This window comes from Parasteatoda tepidariorum, chromosome 6 (assembly GCF_982258835.1).
Source record: "Parasteatoda tepidariorum strain Cologne lab strain chromosome 6, Ptep-v5.0, whole genome shotgun sequence".
NCBI lineage: Eukaryota > Metazoa > Arthropoda > Arachnida > Araneae > Theridiidae > Parasteatoda > Parasteatoda tepidariorum.
The window spans coordinates 24,334,322-24,354,457 of NC_141760.1; the positions used below are offsets into that span (position 1 = coordinate 24,334,322).

The 20,136-nt window shown below is 26.3% G+C and overlaps 2 protein-coding genes across 3 annotated transcripts; one reads left to right on the forward strand and one right to left on the reverse strand.

Moving 5' to 3' along the window:
* Positions 1 to 130: 130 nt before the first annotated feature.
* On the forward strand, positions 131 to 12,110 carry mip40 (Myb-interacting protein 40). The gene is made up of 10 exons (XM_016061207.5): positions 131 to 356; positions 2,078 to 2,150; positions 2,232 to 2,288; positions 4,887 to 4,981; positions 6,449 to 6,627; positions 7,765 to 7,887; positions 8,199 to 8,275; positions 8,359 to 8,433; positions 9,144 to 9,214; positions 11,968 to 12,110. Exons 1-9 carry the CDS (start codon positions 317 to 319, stop codon positions 9,196 to 9,198), a joined length of 774 nt encoding a protein of 257 aa, XP_015916693.2. The 5' UTR covers positions 131 to 316; the 3' UTR covers positions 9,199 to 9,214; positions 11,968 to 12,110.
* Positions 12,111 to 12,213: 103 nt separating this feature from the next.
* LOC107446530 (tRNA (carboxymethyluridine(34)-5-O)-methyltransferase ALKBH8) lies at positions 12,214 to 19,967 on the reverse strand. 2 transcript variants are annotated; one of them, XM_043045098.3, is made up of 6 exons: positions 19,905 to 19,967; positions 19,068 to 19,150; positions 18,595 to 18,661; positions 17,491 to 17,646; positions 16,698 to 16,844; positions 12,214 to 12,622 (listed from the first exon to the last, which is right to left on the reverse strand). In XM_043045098.3, the coding sequence occupies exons 2-6, from the start codon at positions 19,094 to 19,096 to the stop codon at positions 12,230 to 12,232; spliced, it is 792 nt and encodes a 263-aa protein (XP_042901032.2). In that variant the 5' UTR covers positions 19,097 to 19,150; positions 19,905 to 19,967; the 3' UTR covers positions 12,214 to 12,229. The 2 variants fall into 2 exon arrangements, with proteins under 2 accessions (XP_042901032.2, XP_015916692.3); XM_016061206.5 differs by having other exon boundaries at positions 19,729 to 19,947.
* Between the last annotated feature and the right edge of the window lie 169 nt (positions 19,968 to 20,136).

The following is a 20,136-nucleotide window of genomic DNA, read 5'->3' on the forward strand; positions in this document are numbered from 1 at the left end:
TCTATAAATCCCAAATTAGTTTTTGTATACATCATCTGTAATTTTATTAATAAGGAATTCTCAAGCTTTATTTTATATTTTTGTAATATTTTCCAACCAGTTATTTTTAGTAAAATTAATGATCTAGCTCAGCCTCAATCTCAGATTTGAAAACTACGCGGACGCCATACGACCAAAATAAACAAATTTGGTTTTGATTTGTTTCATTAATTGAATATATTTTGCTTTTTATAAATGTTTTAGTAATTTATTTAAATAAATTAAGTTTATTCTTATTTGTTTGAAAACTTTGAACTGCAAACAAATTATTTTACAGATGCAAAATATGGCTTTCAAAATAAAACAAGAGAGTAATGGTATGCATTTTTAGTTAACTCAATAAGTAATAATTGTTTAAATAAAGTCATTCAATATTTCAACTTATGAATAAAATTGAAAATATTTAACTTTTTCATTACTTCAAATCCTTGGTCTTCATATTTTTCTTTTACTTTACTCCAAATAAGGTATACGGATTAATAGCTAACATTCTATTTAAATTATCATTTCAATAATTCTTAGGTCTGGTGTATTATCTTATTATTTTATTATGAAAAATTCTAAAATATATTTTTAAAAAATATACAGATCATCATCGAGAAAAATTGGTTTGAACAAAATGAAAAATATCTATATTTTTAAGTGTAATAATTATTTACTTAAACTATTCTAATAAGAAATCTCAAAACTTGTTATCAATAAAAATAGTGGGTAAGAGTTTACAATAATGTAACTCTCTTATTTTTCTAAATTTTTATGTTCTTGCAAAATACATGGAAAATAATGAAAAGTGAGATTTTATGATAAAAAATTTTTGATGAAGTAATAGGAATATGGAAGATTTCATATACAGTAAAAACTCCAAATTACTGTGCATAATCCAAGAAACACCCTATTCTATATTCTTGCCAAATAATGTACTTAAAGTATTGTATCTGGTGTATAAACAAATTTTTAAAAGCCTGGAAAATGTAAAATTTGTGATTTTTACAAAAGTTATTAAATTATCCTGGCTCTCGTAGTTTTGAGTGTTAAACAATATATTGAATTTCTTGGTAAAATTGTTTTCAACATATTTTATACAATTTATTAAATTGAATAAAATAATTATTTTAGTTTTCTGTTGGTACCTTACTCGCTATAGAAAATATATATTTGTCTTAGAAAAAGAATAATAATAATGAAAAATTGATTTCAACTCTAAAAATTTTAAGTTTTTTTTTATTTAAAAAATTAATTTTTAGCTATTTTGAAAGATGGGTACTTTTCCATTTTGCCAATTAAAAAACTTTCGGCCATTTTATCTATTTATTTAAAAAAAATAATAATAATATGTCACCACTTAAAAATAAAAATTCAAAAACAGAAGTTTCTTGCACTCAGTAAGTTTGCATTGGTGACTAACTAATAACAAACAGATTTATCAATTTTGGTTTGCTGAGCTCTTAAAAATTTTAACCTCTGAGCAAATAATTAAAAAATAATGTAAAAAGATAATTGCTCTTTCTTAGTAAAAGAAATTAATTTTCCAGCAATTTTTCTTCTTTACACCTGTAGAAGTTAATGTGGGTTATAGCAAACTGTAGTTTATAGAATTGCATTACGTAGATCTGTACATACACTTAATGTTAGTTTGATACACATTTATGGATTTTTAGCAGGAAACTATTCTAAATGAATTATTGATGTCGCAAAGATAAATTAATTGTAAAAGATAATATATTTAGGGATTTTTAGACAAAAATATTTAGGGATTTTTTGACAAATAATAGTTACTTTCAACTAAAAACATTATTTGAGAGAAATGATTTTTGAAAGAAAAAATTTCATAATTTTAGCTTTAATAATGTCATGAACACCACTGTGATTTTACGATAAAATTACGTCTTTTTTTAAAACGCAACAAAAAAAAACTTGAATATATTTTATTCTCTCAATACTAAAATACAATATTTTTTTTAGCTAAGCCTCAGAAGTGTACATTTTTTTAATTTATTTACATGTAAATACAAACAAAATTGATGTTTTTAAATTTTAGGTCCTGAGTTAGAAAGTGCCAGATCTAAATTGGATGAAGCCCTACAATTTATAATTGAAAAAACTGAGGAAAGGTACACACAATTTTTAATATTAATTATTTAAATACTTAATGTTTTGCACTTTTTATGTTTTTATATATTTGTTTATTTTAGCCCTTCCTCCTCTGATGATGATTGTAATAAAGGCTTTTCAGACTTAATGATAAAAAGGTATGCAAATACTACCTCTTCTTATCAAATATTGTGTTTCTATTAATGAAATGTATGTAAATTTTTATTTTACAATAATATAACAGGCAAGTGACAAATGACTACATCTAAAAGTGTGAAGCTTAAGGTTTTTGCTAAGTGTATACGCTTAATTTTTTCTACCAGGTTATTAAATAATACATTTCTTTAATGGAGGAGAATTAAACAGCTTCTGTATTTTATTTTTTTAAATTTTAAAGTGATGTTCTTAAGAAGGAAAATACATGTATTCATATTTATTTAATAATAATTTACACGATATACAAGTTTTAAAAAAAGAACAACTTGGTTATCATGTAAATTATTATTACACTCTAAATTTTTCAAGTTTTAATTTAGTCATGATTTACAAGTTATATGTATGTTTTTTTTCTTAGTATGCATCTTTTGAAACTACGAGGGGGGGGGGGAGTTCTATTACTACATTTTTGCTTTTGTCACAAATAATTATGTCTTACACATGTTTTGTGTATAAATTACAATTGCAATCATGAAAATATTGAGTATTTAAAAGCTATAAATTTTGGTTTAAAAACTTGTAGCTCTCAAAAATATCTATAGCTTATGTGCTTTAATCCACTAGTGGCTTAGCTAATGGGCAAAATTGGGAGGATGTTTCTCCCCTATACACTATTTCCCTATCTAATAACATGAAAAAACTGGTTTTAGATGCAGAGAAGACTGCAGATTAAAATACAACTTTTTACATGCACAACCATCATTGGGTTTAAATTTATTACAATTTTTAAAAATCACCAAGCATAGGTGCAGTTATACATATTTTTATTTTTAACATTTACAGGGAACACTCACTTATACACTGGTGTAAGGGGCCAACAGAAAAAAGCGCGTAAGTGAATGAGACGCATAAGTGAAAAACTTCAAAATTCTAAAACTCAAAGTAAATTGCAGTGACAAAAGGAATAAATATTTTTTGAAAGATTAAATGTTAATATTTATACTGTTTTGGTATTTACTATAATTATACAAAGGAAAAATTTAACATACCTAAAGACAATTTCTTTTCTTACAAAATCATCCTTAATACATGTTTGTATTTGTTTTTGCCGACGTATTTCAAAAATAGTTTTTTCCAGTTCATATAAATGGGATAAGGGAGTTTCAAAACCAGAATTAATTTGTAAAGTCACGAATAGTGTCTAAAGCTTTTAATACTGTTGTGTGATTTGGAGGAACTTTATCATCCTCGTCAGTATCATCCACCACGTGCTTATCCTCCACAAGTTTAAGTTAGATATAACTGAACAGTTCTCCACAAAAATTTTAGTTTTATGGGAGGGGGTGAAACATCACTTGATAAATAGGAAAGTACTTGACATCAAAAGTTGTTCGATTTCTACTGTCACTAAACAGACCACGTCCTTTTATTTACTCAGGATGTCCATCTGACTGCAAGTAAGTGATCACTGTCTCTTTCATATTTCAGGTGTATTTCTTTTTTCTTCTTTCTAAAAAGCGGCATGGGAGTAAAACTAACCTCTGAGCAAGAGGAATGGTCATTTTCTTTAAGATGAATGGAGTTTCATTGTTGTTGGTGTAACAGATAAGACACCCTATACAAAAGTGTGGAAAAAATGTCTTTCTAGAAACAGCAAAAATGAGAAGGTTGCAGGGGGAAGAAAAGTGAACTATTTAGAAGGATCTAACAATATGTTTCCTCTTATCTGTAACAAGGCTTTATCTGCTTAAAATTGCTTAATTTTTTTATTTAAAACCTTTTTTTTTTTCGAAAAAAATTATTTAAAGAATAAAAAAATTTAACTGTTAGCCTAAAATTTCGGCGCATAATTGAAACATTTATGTTTAGAGTGACGCATAAACAAAGGATGTTTATCATTATTTTCCTACCTAATGTACTGGGACCTATAAAAAACATCGTATAAATGAAAAAGGTACATAAAAGTGGTGGTGCATAAGGGAGAGGTCACTGTATATTCATTTGAAGCATATAAGTTATCAACTCTACTTTTAGAAGTGCAGATTGAAAGTGTCTCTTATATGTAGACCTCTCATATCTTTATAACTCATGTGCTTTAAATTTAAAATAATTTTGAAAGATCTCCAAGCAAAGCTGTGATAATTTTGGAATATTTTTTTCTCTGTATTTGTTATTTGTTTTGGACATTTATTTACATTTGTAGCATGAAAGTTATCAGGTCTTCATTTAAGAGAAGACTTTGTGTATGTCTCCTAAATGTAGACCTGACAATTTATCTGTTTAAAATTCAAAAGAATTTTAAATCACCAAGCTAAGTTGTGATCATCCAAAATTAAAATATAAGATCATACATATTTTGAGTTTTTTTTCCTCCATACTCATAATTTAGTTTGAGTCAATACGTGTCTTCTACTTAAATTTTTTTTATGAGTCTATTATTATTAATTATATTTTATGTTGATGTGACTGGTATTGTAAACAACAGTTTGCCTATTGTAATTTTTATCCATATTTTAAATAGCTAGGTATCATTTAATATCTTTATATAACTGAATAAATGCTAATCAACAGAGAAATAATTTGAAATTTATTATTTTCAGAGAACCATCACCTATTTTATCACCTACCAAAAGACCTGTTCAAAGAACACAAAGAAAACGTCGTCGTAAAGATGAAACTTTGAACAAAAATGCTAGTTAGTGCAATTTGATTATTTAATTTTTATACTTCAAAACTTTCATTATTCTAATGTAATGCTGACAAAGAAATGTAACTCATTGCCATTTCAAAATTGGGCCTTGTGTTCCAACAATATAATAATTGCTATTTTATGCGTTTTGTGCATTACTATTTTATCCATTCCAAGAAGTCTGTACTTCTGAAGAAACTAAATATGAAAAAACATCTACCTGTGTGTCAATTTATCCAGGGATTTTTTAAAAACAATTTTTTAGATAACTTTCTTCTTAGTCACAAAATTTACTTTAAATTGTTTTCTTTCATTTTTTTTTAACTTCAGTAACATCTGAAAATGTACAAGGATATTATATAAATTCCTTTTTTTTTTGTGCACTGGTACAAAATACTTTGCAATGAAATTGTCAAATTGATAAAACATTTAATGCTACTTTATTATAATTTATATACATTTTAAGTACAATACACTATACTTTGATGGTTGGGCAGATAAGTAAATTTTTATTCTTAATTTGACACTTTTTATGCAATTACTGAATTTGAATAATTTATATTTTCTTTAGAAATAGTGATTTTGCAAATTCAATTAGTAAAAGTTATTATTGTCTTTAAAATAAATAAACTAATTTTTAATACTTTTGCCTGCTTAAAATTATATAAATATTATAATAATATTTTTTTAAAAAAAACATCTAGCCATGATTTTGTCATTTAATCATAGTTTTGTCTAAACATTTTTAATAATTTTTATCAAAAAAGGTTCTTTTATACGAAATATATCACAAAATATCTACATGCCTAGTATAAAAATATTGAAAAGGGTGCAAGTACAGTAGAATCTTGATTATCAATGTCTCACATAAATTTTTAAAAAAAATTATATTACACCTTTTGTATTATGCTAATAGCAGATTGCTTCAATATGCAGATTATTATTGTGATGCACTGCTTAAATGACATATGCTCTCCTGCTTTGTTTGAACCATCTAAAAATACAAATTGAAATTTTTTCATTAAATTTTCTATACATTAAAATATTTTTCCATACATATATTGTGAAAGAATAAAAAATATTTTATCGAGTCCTATATTTGAATTAAATTATTACTATTAGTAAATGAGATTCTTTAAAGCAAGTATAGTTAAATGAAGACTTTAAAAAAAATTTTACTTTTGTAAGATTTATGTATATATAAAAAAGCCTTTTGATTTTGTATTCATAATGTTTAGTTAATTCTTTTTATTTTATTTTATTTTTCAAAAGTAAAATATATATATTTGTATTTTATAATTTGATTATAAGGAACGTTTTTTTATTTTTTGCTTCTAGTCATTACAATTGTTTTAAACTTAAACTTTTCTGTATTTTTCTTTCTTAAATATAATTCTCTAGGGATAAACAACATACAATTCAATAATGAATTGTCTTGTTGTGACTACAATTTACTTACAATTATTTTTTCAGATTCATACGTTATGAAGCTATTTGACCGAGCTGTCGATTTGACACCTTTTACTGAACAGACACCACTTTATCCGATTTGCAGAGCCTGGATTAATAATCAGTCATTATATAAACCAGTTACGACACCTAAAGAAGAAATTGTAAGTGAGGATGTAGAAAGCTGTGAAGACACAGATAAGGTAATAAGAATAAGCTTCTTTTTTTAATTCCTCATTGCCAAACTCTTTCTCTAGAATTCTCTTTTTATTTGTTGCAGTTTGATGAACTGCTATTTGATAATTAAATATTAGTCTAAAAGAAAATTTTAAAAAAAATCATTAAAATCCCAGGTGACGTGACTATTTTTTTTAAAAAAACATCCAGAGTTTGTTGCTGTAAGATTTAGTTTGTAATACAGTTGAAATGATGGAATCGAAATAATATTGAATATTTTTAAACTGATATACACTTTATTTTTATTGTTAAAGACGAAATGGTATAGTTTGTTCATTGCGCTAAAAAAAGGTATCGTTTGAGCACAGTACTTCAGTGTACATTACGTAAACTGTGAGTATATTATTTTAAAATTTGTTTCAGTTAATTATCACAATTATATGAATAAAAAAATTTATAAATAACTATTGGTATAAACATTGAATTATTAGTTTTATTACATGATTAAATAAATTTGGATAACTTTTTTACTGGAAGAGTGAAAAATATGTTCCAGATGTAGACAGTTCAAATTGAAGTTATAACTATGGTTTATATGTGGAAATTGGTAACATAACCAAATTTGAACCTTCAAACTATTTTAATCTCAAAGCTTTTATTTCAAAAGTAATATGATTAGTACAGTCTGACTTTTTTTTTTTTTACTGGAATGTTTATAGCCTAATTTTTTGATTATTTGCAGTAATTTTAAATTAACTGTGAAAATACTAACTTGAACATTAATTTTTTTCTTCTGTTACACATAATTCAAAAAAAAATTATCCCTTAAACATCAGAACTTGTTTGATCAGTCTAAAAATCGATAAAATGGGTGCCATGTTTGCTAAGGAAAATAACTGTTTTAAGGTTGGATCTTAGACTCTTGTTTAAAACCACAGACCCAAAGAGAACTAAAACAGAGATTTGGTAGCTTAATATCAAATAAATCAAATTTTGGCCCAGGTGATTTGTGTTGATACATTTCTTGTTAGTATTAGTGCATGCATAATATTGTTTTAACCATGTTAAGTGTAATATTACTAAATATTTACATGCACTATAATAATTGGTAACTATAATAATATTAATAATTGGTTCATTGTTGATAAATTTCATTTCCAAAGGGTTCTGAAAATCCAGTGACAGAAGATGTCTATCAGCTTCCACCTCCTCGTCCCTTGCAAGGTAGAGACTTAAGAGTTCCATCTCCTGTTCCTCAACCTGTTGATCACTTTGTCATTTGTTCAGTAAGTTGTGCCTACTAATTAATATTTTTTATGATAAAACAGTATTTTAACATTTTTTAGTTGTGTTTCTATCTTTAATAGATTACAGATACTGCATTATTTACAAGAACCATTTTAATTATGCTAAAATTTATTGCTAAAAAATTATTAAGATCTTATTTTAAAAGAGCAAGTTTTTTGCAGCCAGCTTCAAAATAATACTAAATTCTCCTATAACATCACTATCTTTAATTTAAACATTTTAAACTTTTGTGATTTGTTTGTACGGGGGATTATTTTCTTATAAATAAAACCTTATTTAATTTTTTTAGGATGGATCAAATAAAACAAATACTACAGACGCATTAATGATCAAACATTTACTTCACTGGAAAGCTGTGAGACAAAAGTATATTTCATTTTATGATTTTTTTTTTCATACATTTATATTCATTTGATTTCATTTAATTTCTTTTCTCTTAACTTCATAAGGTGGAAACAGGCTGCTAAAGCTAATGAAGATCGCTATAAAGAAAGTGGAGCTGTACTCAAGAGCATGTTTGAAAAGTAAAAGTGTTTTTGTTTTTTTTATATCATTTACATATTAAATTTAAAAAAAATAAAGACAGGTATTAGTATAAATTTTATATTAGCTAGTTTTTGTAAATACTTTATCTTATTTATTTACAATATTTTTAAGTTCAGAATAATAGTTTCAATAGATACTAATTAGACTTCAGTAAAAAGGAATATTTAATAATGATTTGATTTTCTATATAAGCAAAAAAGAAATTGAAATTGTTTTTTCAAATGCTACATTTTCTTGTCAAAATTTAAAATAATTGTTATAATTTAATATTAAATTTATTCTTTATCTTCCATTATGCACTATTTAAAAAAAAAATTAATAAATTTTCTGAACGCAATGTAGTTTATAATTGTTTCTCAAGTGTTAATTTTTTATGTGCATTTCCACCTTTTCTTCTTAATTTGCTATTTTGCTTCTCGTGCCTGTTCTCTGTCTTAGGTTGCATGCAACATAATACTACATATGAAAATTATGAAGTTATGCATGAAAGAAACAAAAGAAGATAAATAAAACAATCTATAAAACTGTACATAAATAAAGCTTTATAAATTACTATTCCATGTGTGAGCAACGAAATTTAGCTTTCTTCTCAAAGTGCAACTTATGAATCAAATTTAGCCTAGAACTTTCAGACTTCAAATCTCTCATTTAAATGTCATTTCATGAAATAACTTTTAAATTTTTAAAGGGCTCAGTGTCGAGATGATGGCCTATCTTCTGAGCAGTGGGATACTCCTACTTAAGATATTTATTTGTCCAGTAAGTGTATTTCATATGTTTTTCATTTATTTAATTAAACAAGGTGATAGATACAGACATGTGATTGCTGGAGGAAGAAATTATCTGAATTTTATTTTCCTCACTGTGTAGGTTTTTATGTACGTAAAAGAAAATTAAACTTATTTTTAAGCACAAAAGGAACATTTATAAAATTTAAAGAGAGAAAGAAATTTTTTTTAATCTGAAACAAATTGTTCTCATGAACACATAAAAGAGTATATATATATATTATATTGAAAAAAATTACATATTCCTCCTTTTTTGCACTTCGCACCTCCTTCATAGCATGAAAAAAAGGTTTTTAAAAACTGTGAAATTTACAGCAATTACTGAAAAAGAAAATAATGTGTATCTATGACAAAATCAAATGAATCAGACACGCCAAAAAAGGGGTTATTTAAATGTACGATTCGAGAGTCACGTAGCGTGAATCACATGTTATAAATAAATATCTTATTTAAAATATCGAGATTTTCTAAAATATGCAAAAATCAGTAGTGATAACTTCAAAAATTTATGGAAAAAAACTGTAGAATTTTAACATCAAATTTTGAGTACCCGAGTGCAATTTGAATTTTCCGTATCAGAATTTTAAAAATCAGGTGAAAATAAACAGCTATGACTGGCAATAAAAAATAAAAAAGATTGAAACAATGTATAGATTTATCGCAAATAGTGTGTTAAAAAGCATTTATTCTAAAGTGCGATTTGAATGTTTCGATTCTTAATAACATGTTATGAAAATATCAGTATTTAAGAAACCATGAGGATATTAGTATATTAATATCTGTAAAATAGTCGATCGAAAAAACAGCTGTATCATTGTGCCAAAAAGTGACTAATGAATGCACTAATTACATTTTGTGTGTCATAATGTATAGAAAATCTATAAATTTTTAAAAAATGAGAAAATGTGTTGCAATAATAGTAATAAAACACCATGGATTTAAGATTGTTTCGACGTAAATCAAGATCACCAAAAAGTGACTACTCAAATGTGCAGTTCAAATTTTGCGTGTCGTAATAATATTGGAATTTTATAAATCTTGAGAAAATCAACTGGACTAACTGCAAAAGAAAAAAAAATTTAAACACGGATTTACGATGGTATCGAGCGCGGCGAAAAGTGATAACTGAAATGCGAGATTCGGAATTTTCCTGTCCTACATATTACAAATTAATTTGATTTAATTGGAGTCAAATGAAAAAAGGGCAAATATATCACATGGATAAATACTTATTCTGTTACAAATCGGAATTTGCAACAAAATTGCTCCACATTTTGCAAATGCAAAAAAAAAAAAAAATTATAGCGAACGATTTTTTAAATGCTGGCCATTGAGGAATAACTTAATGTGTTTCCTCAATTGTTCATCGATTCCAAAGTTACTAGGGAATTTCTTTTTCAGCTCGTGTTCTTGAAATTTATCCAAAATTGCATTTTTTTCTACAAATTTGGGTAATAAAAAGTCATTATCATCCATAATTGAGAATTTAGGAAGAAAAATGGTACTGGTTCTGACAGAATAAATGTCTGGTTAACGAGATTTTGCTTACGTAAAGCTATGAAAATTTTAGATCAGTGAAACTCTGAGAAACTTTTGTCTGAATCTAAATTGATTCCTGGAAGTCCGTGAATCAAAGATCTGGAGATTCGCATAATTCCGTGATTTAGAGGAAGAATCACATGCCTTTGGATACAAGCTTTCACTTAGGATTGAGTCCCAATCTTTCAGAATGACAACTCAGTATCTTTCACCCTCACTTTATAAACAGACATTTACAACTATTTCGTAATGAATATATTATAGCCTTAAAAGACTTAGCAATATTTAAATTATAACTTATATTCTATTGAATATCACATATTTCAAATGATGATTAATATGAACAAAATGTTGATTTTTGTTTTTATAAATATAAATGCTATTTATAATTTAATTAAAATTGTATTAAATTAAGAACAATTTTAAAAATAGTCAATTTTACTTGCCTGTAAGTTCTCACTTGGCCAGTAAAGGACTTCAATGGTAAGTTGTAGCAGAATAGTACAATATAGTAAATTTAAAGATTTTATATAAGTGATATCACTTATCATTTAAGTTTTTCATCACCTTGTCAGAAAATTGGTCTTCAGGTTATTCATTATTTGAACTCTAAGATCTGACAAAACAATTCTTTGTTAATATCAAAATCTTAAAATTATTTTTAAAAAATTGATACTTATCCTATTTGTGTCAAGCATTCTATCTAAAACTTTAAAATTATGGTAATATTTGATACGTTAATTATTCCTGTTTGATTTAATTGTCATCATTTGAACTATCATATAAAAGTATATAATACATATATATAAAAGAATTATTAAATAATTTATTTCTTTAAATTTTGTTATCTAATGTCTTTTTAATTGTTGAACTTAGAGCAATATAGTAATGAACTGCAGTTCCCGAGGTGATATTTTTACACCTGTTCCTTAATACTGTTAACAGTTAGAAACTTTACATGTATTCAGAATTTACACTAGATAGCAACATGATGCACAAAAACATTTTATGACTTACATAGAAATCTTAAAATTTTTCACCGAAATGCTCCTCTGGGCAATCAGAATATGTGGCTTATTATATCGCTCTAAGCTCACTCATTGTATGTTTACAAGTTATCAATTGAAATATTTTCATTATGCTATGTATTTATTGAAATTAGTATTGAATGTATTTTTCTTGCAGGTTTTCTTTGTGACATTTTAGAATAACGTTTTAACCTTTTTAATTTCATGGAGCATCATACTATAGTGATCTATTGACATATTGATTGTAAATATGATTTTGTTTATAAATATTATTGATAAATAAATATATTTTTATTCTTATTAGTTTAGTAATTTATTTTATAAAACAAATTATTTAATGTTTTTTTCAAAGCATTCATTTCTGTATTGTTTGGCTGCAATCTTTAAAATTATGGCACACAAAAAGGAGGAACAAATATTTATTTTTCAAACACTGCACACCAATTACCATCATCATAATAAGATTTTATAATATTTGATCCACAATCCTTAATTAAATCTTCAAGTTCATTTTCTTGGAAAAGGTGATAAAACCTGTGTTCAACCTTGTCACCCGATTTAAATGGTACCAATATATCTTTACTGCTAAATTCTGTCCGATTCTTATGCACAGGCATCTGTATAGTTCTTGAATTAGAAAGTTTGATTTCTTCAACTTTGGATTCTAAAATTGAAAGAGGTTCTCTAGATTTTTTTAAATAAGCAGATGATCCCTTGGGACCCTCTTGCTTCATTGACCATACGTATACTAAACATTGTCCCTTTGGATGAAGAACCCTCAATATTTCCTGTATTGCTTTCTTCCTCCGTACCTGAATAAGGGAAATTAGTTATTAAGAAAAGATTGAAGAGCTTTGTGGTAATAGGTTTTAATGGACATTTCTGTAATAATTGAGATTTTTCAGCAAAAGATCTTACTTATACAACACTTTGCCACGTTGTTAAATTATGGAGATGTTCTTACTGAGAGACAGTCTTTGGGTGTAATTAAAAAAAATAATATTCTTTGCCAATTAGCAGTCGACAACTTTAGGATGCCAAGAATGTGGAGTGACAGAAACTAGTGAAAGGAATTTATGGATTCCACCACTCTGGCACAAAATGAAGAGACAGAAAAATGAATAGTTTTTAATTATGAAAACCAAATATTTCAATTTCCTTTTAAAAATAGATTGTAATCTTATTCCTTATACAATGTTCTTTTATAACACTTAAATATTGGTATTTTTCCAAAATTTCAAAAACTATTCGACAGACTTCTTTTAAGAAAATATGGTTAACAAGAATAATTTCAAATTGTATCAAAATGTGATTAGCATTTTATTATCAAAAAAAAAATTAAAATACAGAAATAGACATATTATAGTTTCCGTTCTATGAACAAGAACCTTTCTCTGTGTCTAAACACCAAATGACAAAGTAAAAAGATAAACAGGTAGATACAAAGTGATTTAACAAATCAGGACACAGACACACAATATACAGGGTATCCGTACACCTGGAAAGTCATGAAATTCAGTATTGAACAAAATTTTTAATGATTTTAACTATTTTTTTAAAGAAATCATGGAAAGTCATGGATTTAGGGTGCCAAAAAATTAAATTTTTAAAATTAAAATTTACCCCCTCCCCTAATTTTGTGGTGTTCTGAATATCCAAATTTGTAACAAAATCCCCATTCACGGTCATATTTTATTAAAATATGAAATATTTTTATCGTGTTTGAAAATTATGGTGTTCTTTCAAAAAAATGAAAGAAAAAGCGGCATTTCTAGAGCGAATTATCTTTTAAACTTTTTTGATTTCAGAATTTTTGTTATTATTTTTTATTTTATCAATTAATTCTAACTGAAGCAAGCCAGTTGTTGGCAAATCTTTTTTATTCGGAAATGAGAACAGTAAAATCAGTATTTATTTCCTTACTGATGAACCAGAAAAGTATTTTTAGAATATAATTCTGCAGAAAAAAAAATTATTTGCTTTTGTATTTTTTTCCAGCTATTTTATTGCTTCAACTCTTTCTTTACTCTATTTTTTAAATTTAAAATCTATTAATATGAAGATGCAGAGTATAATACCTATCATTTCAGTTAATTTAGCAGCTATTTTATTGCTTCAACACTTTCTTTACTCTATTTTTTAAATTTAAAATCTATTAATATGAAGATGCAGAGTATAATACCTATCATTTCAGTTAATGTTATTATATAATGTTATCCGTTTGATTATACCTATCATATCAGTTAATGTTATTATAATGCTTTTTTAAATTGTTGTGTTTTTGTCGGGTGAAAATAGTAACTTCGTGAAAAGTTCTTGGAATTAGTCTTGAATTTGAAAATCTAAAATGTAGCAGATACCCTGAATATAACTGCCCTGTTAAGGTTGGGTATAGAAAGAATGAAAAAGTTGCAAAAAAATAACAATTTAGAAAAGAGAAAAACTAAAAAAATAATGGCCGGGTGAAACATAGTTAGTTGTACATTTTACGAAGTTTGGCTAACCCAGAAAAATAGTAATTCTTCTTCTTCAAAAAACAGTTCTAGAAGATACCAAGTATATTTAAAACACATACCTTTTTAGGCATAAAAAGATATCCAGTCCTGGATCGGAGATGAGTTTAGGATGAAACAAACCAAAAACTTTTTTTGGGTAGTGAAAAAGGAATCAGTCCAGTTCTTTTTTGAAAAAAAAATCACTATTGTTTTATTGGAGGAAAAACAAACTAGACAAATCACCATGTTGAGGCACGACATCATTTTAGGAATGGCCCATGCCAAGGATGTGGAACTAGTGATGACTGGAACAGGAGTGAAAAATGACCGTGGGGGATTTCCATCCCTGACGGTAGTTGGTCAGCGGATCATCCTTTAAAAAAACTGGAGATTTTATCAGGAGAGTTCTTTAGTAGGCATTTAAAAACCGATTTATCAGGAAAATTCTTTAGTAGGTATTAATCCAATTTGTCAGGAAAAGGAAAATTCTTCAGTAAGCAATTCATCAGAGATAATGAAAAGTACAGCATGGCGATAGGTGAGTTATTCTCAGCGAACAAAACCCAACATCAAAATGAAGATGGCGCAGAGAAGCCATCTTCGAGAAAAAAAAACTTCTCCACCTTAGGGAGGTGGGAGCAAAAAATGTTAAAACTCCGTTAAGCGGAGGGCAGCAAATTATATGACATCAAATTATCGAAAGCTATCCGTCTTTCGCGCTCATCCTTTTTATAAGATACTAAAACTTAAAATTGAAGTTGTAGTGCATGTTGTGCAAGTTAAAGTTAAATTATCTAAAAATCACGAGTTGAGACGAAAAATTGATTATGCGTTAAAAGTTACGGTTGAGAAACACAACAAACACGCGGAGATGAAAGATGCCGACGACCAGTGGAATTCTCAGAAAAAAAGGGTGGAAACCTCTCGAAAAAAAGGGGCTCTTTTAAGGAGCTGGTAAGGAATTTTAGGGGGAGAATGTCCAAATTGCGCTATCGCTTAAGGGGCTAAAGAAAGATGATGAAAATAAAAGAATGTATTACAAAATTAAAAAGAATTAGTATTATTGATTAAGAAAAAAAAACAGGATATTTATAAATTAGGCTGTGACCTAATGTCACAATAACAAAACAATAAAAATAGAGAGAAGTAACGGGTGCGAGGGGATTTGGCAAGATCCCGAGGAAGCAATAGATTAAATTATAATAGACTATTAAATGGTGGTATACTATTAAGGTCAGTAACTAAATATTATTGGAAATTTTCAAAACATGAAATGACTCTCAAAAATCAAGTTCAGTAGATAAAGAGTAGTTTTTAATGATTTTAGCGACAAAAAAACTCAAATCTATGATTAGAATTCCAACTATGTAGAGCTATGAGAGATCGGTAAATGTCTTGATTTTGCTGTTCTTTAATTTGAAGTCTAATGGAATGTTTAGTTAGTCCAACATACGCAATACCACATTGACACAAAATTTGATAGATATCCCAGCTATTAATATCAGCAACAGTGTCTTTGAGGTTGGTGTAATACAGTTTATTTAAAGGGGGGAAATGAGTTTAAACTCAAATTTCTACAAAATCTTAGCAATTTGAGAACTGATTTTCAGATATTTAAAAAAAAATAAAAACATTAGTAAAGTTCAAATTATAGAGTTTGGTGAATTGCAAGATTAATTTTCTGCGGATGGAATATCAATAGAATTAGCAGTGAAACTGTGGTCTACAGTGATAGCTTTAAAGTAAAGGAGCTCTTCATTGCGAAGATAATTATTTGAACAAATTTTATAAGTACAGTAAACAAGCTCATGTAAGGCAGCTATCTTTTGATTGAAACATGAAGTGTACTTGTTTACTGTGCTTCTAAAATTTGTTCAAATAGTTATCTTCTCAATGAAGAGCTCCTTTACCTTAAAGCCCTGTAGACCGCAGTTTTCTTTCTGATATTATTGATTCCATCTATAGAAAATTAATCTACCAATGCACCAAACTCTCTTACTCAAACTTTAACAACTTGATTGTTTTACCTTATTATCTGAAAATCAGTTTCCAAATCGCTCAGACTTCATACAAATTTGAGTTTAAAGACATTTTTTCTCTTGTATATAAACTAAGAATCATCAACATTAAAGATCCTATTGCTGATATTAATAGCTGGTGTATTTATCCAATTTTGTGCTGATGTGTACATTGGACTAAATAAACGTACTTATCAAACATACTCCAAAAAAATTTTTCAAACTCATCTAAGATATTATATAAAAACAACAAATTAATGCAGGCATGTATGTTTTATTTTCAAAATATAATTAAAATAAATTCAAATTAATACAATTTCACCCATTTTAGTTTACTAGTTGATTAAAAACCAATAATCATGGTTACAAATTACCTTTGTTGACATGTGATGTATAACAGCAATGCAGATAACTACATCAGCACAATCATCTCGAAAAGGAAGTTTTAAGCAATCTGCAACTAAAACTTCACTTTTTCCAGAACAATGTTTTGATAAGTTATATGAGGCATCACAACCAATCTATAATATATTAATACAAAAGAGATTTAATAGATTGAAGTAAGTTTACAACATTTTTTTAATAAAATCGAAACAATATATTTTTCTCTACTTCTATTTATTATGTTTTATAAGCTTAATTAAAGAAATATAATATATTTTAATAACATATAATTTTAATTTTATAATATATAATCTATTTTTTAAATATATTTTAAAACAGTAGTACATAATTTAATTGAACTAAAAATAATAAAATCTTAACTAAAATGTATGTTAATGTTTACAGTTATTTTCAATCTATCTAGATTAATCACAAAAAGACAACTTTCAGTTATATCATAACTTTACTTTTGATATGCTTGGTGCTAAATCATGAAATGTATAAATGTAATACAAGATTGTAGTATTATATTGATAAGTATTATAAAAATATACAAGATATTTTCAAATTAGTTAATCATACAGCTTTAGCTAATTAATCTGTGAAAAATACAATTAGATTTAAATTAATTGTTGATAAATACAAACATTTGTTTCTAATATAGATGTTCAATCGGAGGCATTTAACTTATGTGTTTAATTAAATCAGTTTATTGAGAATTGATTGTACCCTTTATAAAAATCTGTTACAATTTATATACATTTAACATAGTAAACTGAGTACCTCGTAACATCCAATGCTGTGATTCATATTTTTTCCATTTCCACATCCAATATCAAAAATAAGAGAACCAGGCGGAATGTTTTGAAGAAATTCTGCCACTTTAGGCCATGCTTTATATCGGGTCGAGCAAAAATGATCCGCAATTTTCTCATACACCTGTGATGTTGAAAAAAAGAAAGGTTATCAAAAAGGTTTCTGTTTGAGTTTCTTTTTATAAATTCAAAACCCTATAAAATGTCCTAATTTTTTTCCATATGGGAGAATGCAAAATATTAAGCTAATTTTGTAACTTCACTGTTGAATATATAAAGAAAGTATTACTAAAAGCAGAAAATATATTTAAATACCGATTTCGGAATTTGTTAGAATTTTGAAATCGTTCAAAATGTCTATAAAAAATTTTTTTATCCAATGTGAAACCAGAAATAATATAGAAGACAATTCAAGTAAATACTATTTGTAACTTCACTGTTGAATATATAAAGAAAGTATTACTAAAAGCAGAAAATATATTTAAATACCGATTTCGGAATTTGTTAGAATTTTGAAATCGTTCAATATGTCTATAAAAAAATTTTTTATCCAATGTGAAACCAGAAATAATATAGAAGACAATTCAAGTAAATACTATAACTATTTTTTTTACTTGTGATAAAGATTTTGACACATAATAGGTATGAAAATATAAGTTAATGTTTACATTTGTAATTTTTTTTTTTTTTTAACAATGCTTTGTTAGATAATTATGTAAACTAATGTTCATTGTATCTCTAAGGGTTAAGTATGTAATAAAATTAAGTAATTTGTCTATGTAGATAAATATATATTAAAATTAATTATATAATAAATTTAAGTTTATTGTTTTTACAAAAAAAAATTTAATATTATTCACTGCTTGAAGTAAATCATTTATGATCAATCTTTTGTAATCAAATTACAACTGTAACAAAACTTTTTTACTTTATATAGAGCAAACTTTATTCAAATACCTTTCACATAATTTGCACAGTTATTGATAGTTAAAATATCAATTATTATTTTCACAAATTTAAAACAGTTTGAAAATAAAATGATAAGTGTAATAAGTATATAATCTTTTTTAACCTGGTTTACGTATTTTTTTTCCAATTCTTCGGCTTCCTCACTGCTTATGAGATCATCATTAAATGTTCTACAAAAAAAAAGTTAAAAGAATAAATTAAGTCAATCAAATACACAATTTGTTTTACACTACAATAGTACTACCACTCATTTGATCACCCTAAAATAATGTTTTATCATTAAAACAATTGTAATGCTTAATTTTCTAAAACTTAAAGAGTAAAAAATGCTATCAAACTTCTGCATTACATGTTAAATTGGTATTCTTTGGTCCACATCAGCCAAACACACTATATGACTTTTAACTTCATTTTTATTAACTTTATACATTTGTAGTTTTACACATTATAATGTCTTTCTTTAAAATTTATTTTATATTAAAGAGACTATGATTATGAATTTGAATTATGCAATTTTAAGAATTTACAGATTATTAAATTTTTTTTTGTTTGTTAATAAGTTTTATCAGAACTTACGAATTTTCTTGAGCTTGTTGCATTATCATGCAAGATAAGAATTCTTCCAAATGAAAAAGTCTTCTTCACAAACATTAAAATTTCTAAAATAAGATTAAAAAATAATCAGTGGGGGTTAATAGCCACGTTGTATAAAATATGCTGTAGTTTAGAAGAAATATTCTCTAAAGAAAAAAAATATTTTTGATACAAACATTCGATCCCATTTAAAGTTACTTTGTAAAATTTGGATTTTTAAAAATTTTGAACTAGTTATGATTTTTTTTAATTACCACAATAATTATGACATGATTAATTAATCAGTTTTTTTTTTTTTTCAGATTTAATACTTTATAGCAATAAATAAATTAATATCTGAGGAACTTGAATATGTTCAGTTTTACTTTCTAGGATTAAGAAACAACTAAGCTAGACAGGAGGAAAGACTTCCAAAGTTTATTATACATGAAAAATAAAAATAGTTAAGGAAACCTGAAGAAAAGCATTTCATTTTAATCAAAAAAGAAATGAAAGCATTTTAAAAAACGCATTTATCATGGTCGTTTTTATTAAAATTATTTAGATACCCCTATTTTTTTCACTAATTTTATAAAATTCTTAAAACAATACAAAGATGGAAATAAGAATAACTAAATAAGAAATAATATCAAATGGACAATACGTTATTAAATTCTTGTCAATTTTAAAATTCTCGCATAATTAAATTTGCGACACAAATAGTGTAGCAAATTTAATTATCCACAGTTAGTTGAATTGATAAATTATTAAAAAAAAATACAGTAAAATTCGTGCAGTGATATTTTATATTTTTTTAAAAAGTGAGTATTTGATTCTCACAATCAGAAATGATGCTTCAACGTAAACAAATATAAGAATTGCCAAATTGGAAGTTTGAAAAAAATCGATGTTAAGAACTGTTTATACTTTTTCAACCTGATGCAGATTGCTCTAATTCTGAATACCTAGTAAATTTTTTACAACTGAGAAAACGCGTTCAAACCAGACGATCGGAATTATAATTAAGTCTAATTTTGGAATTACAGGCTCTTTTTCGCCACTGATACACCTT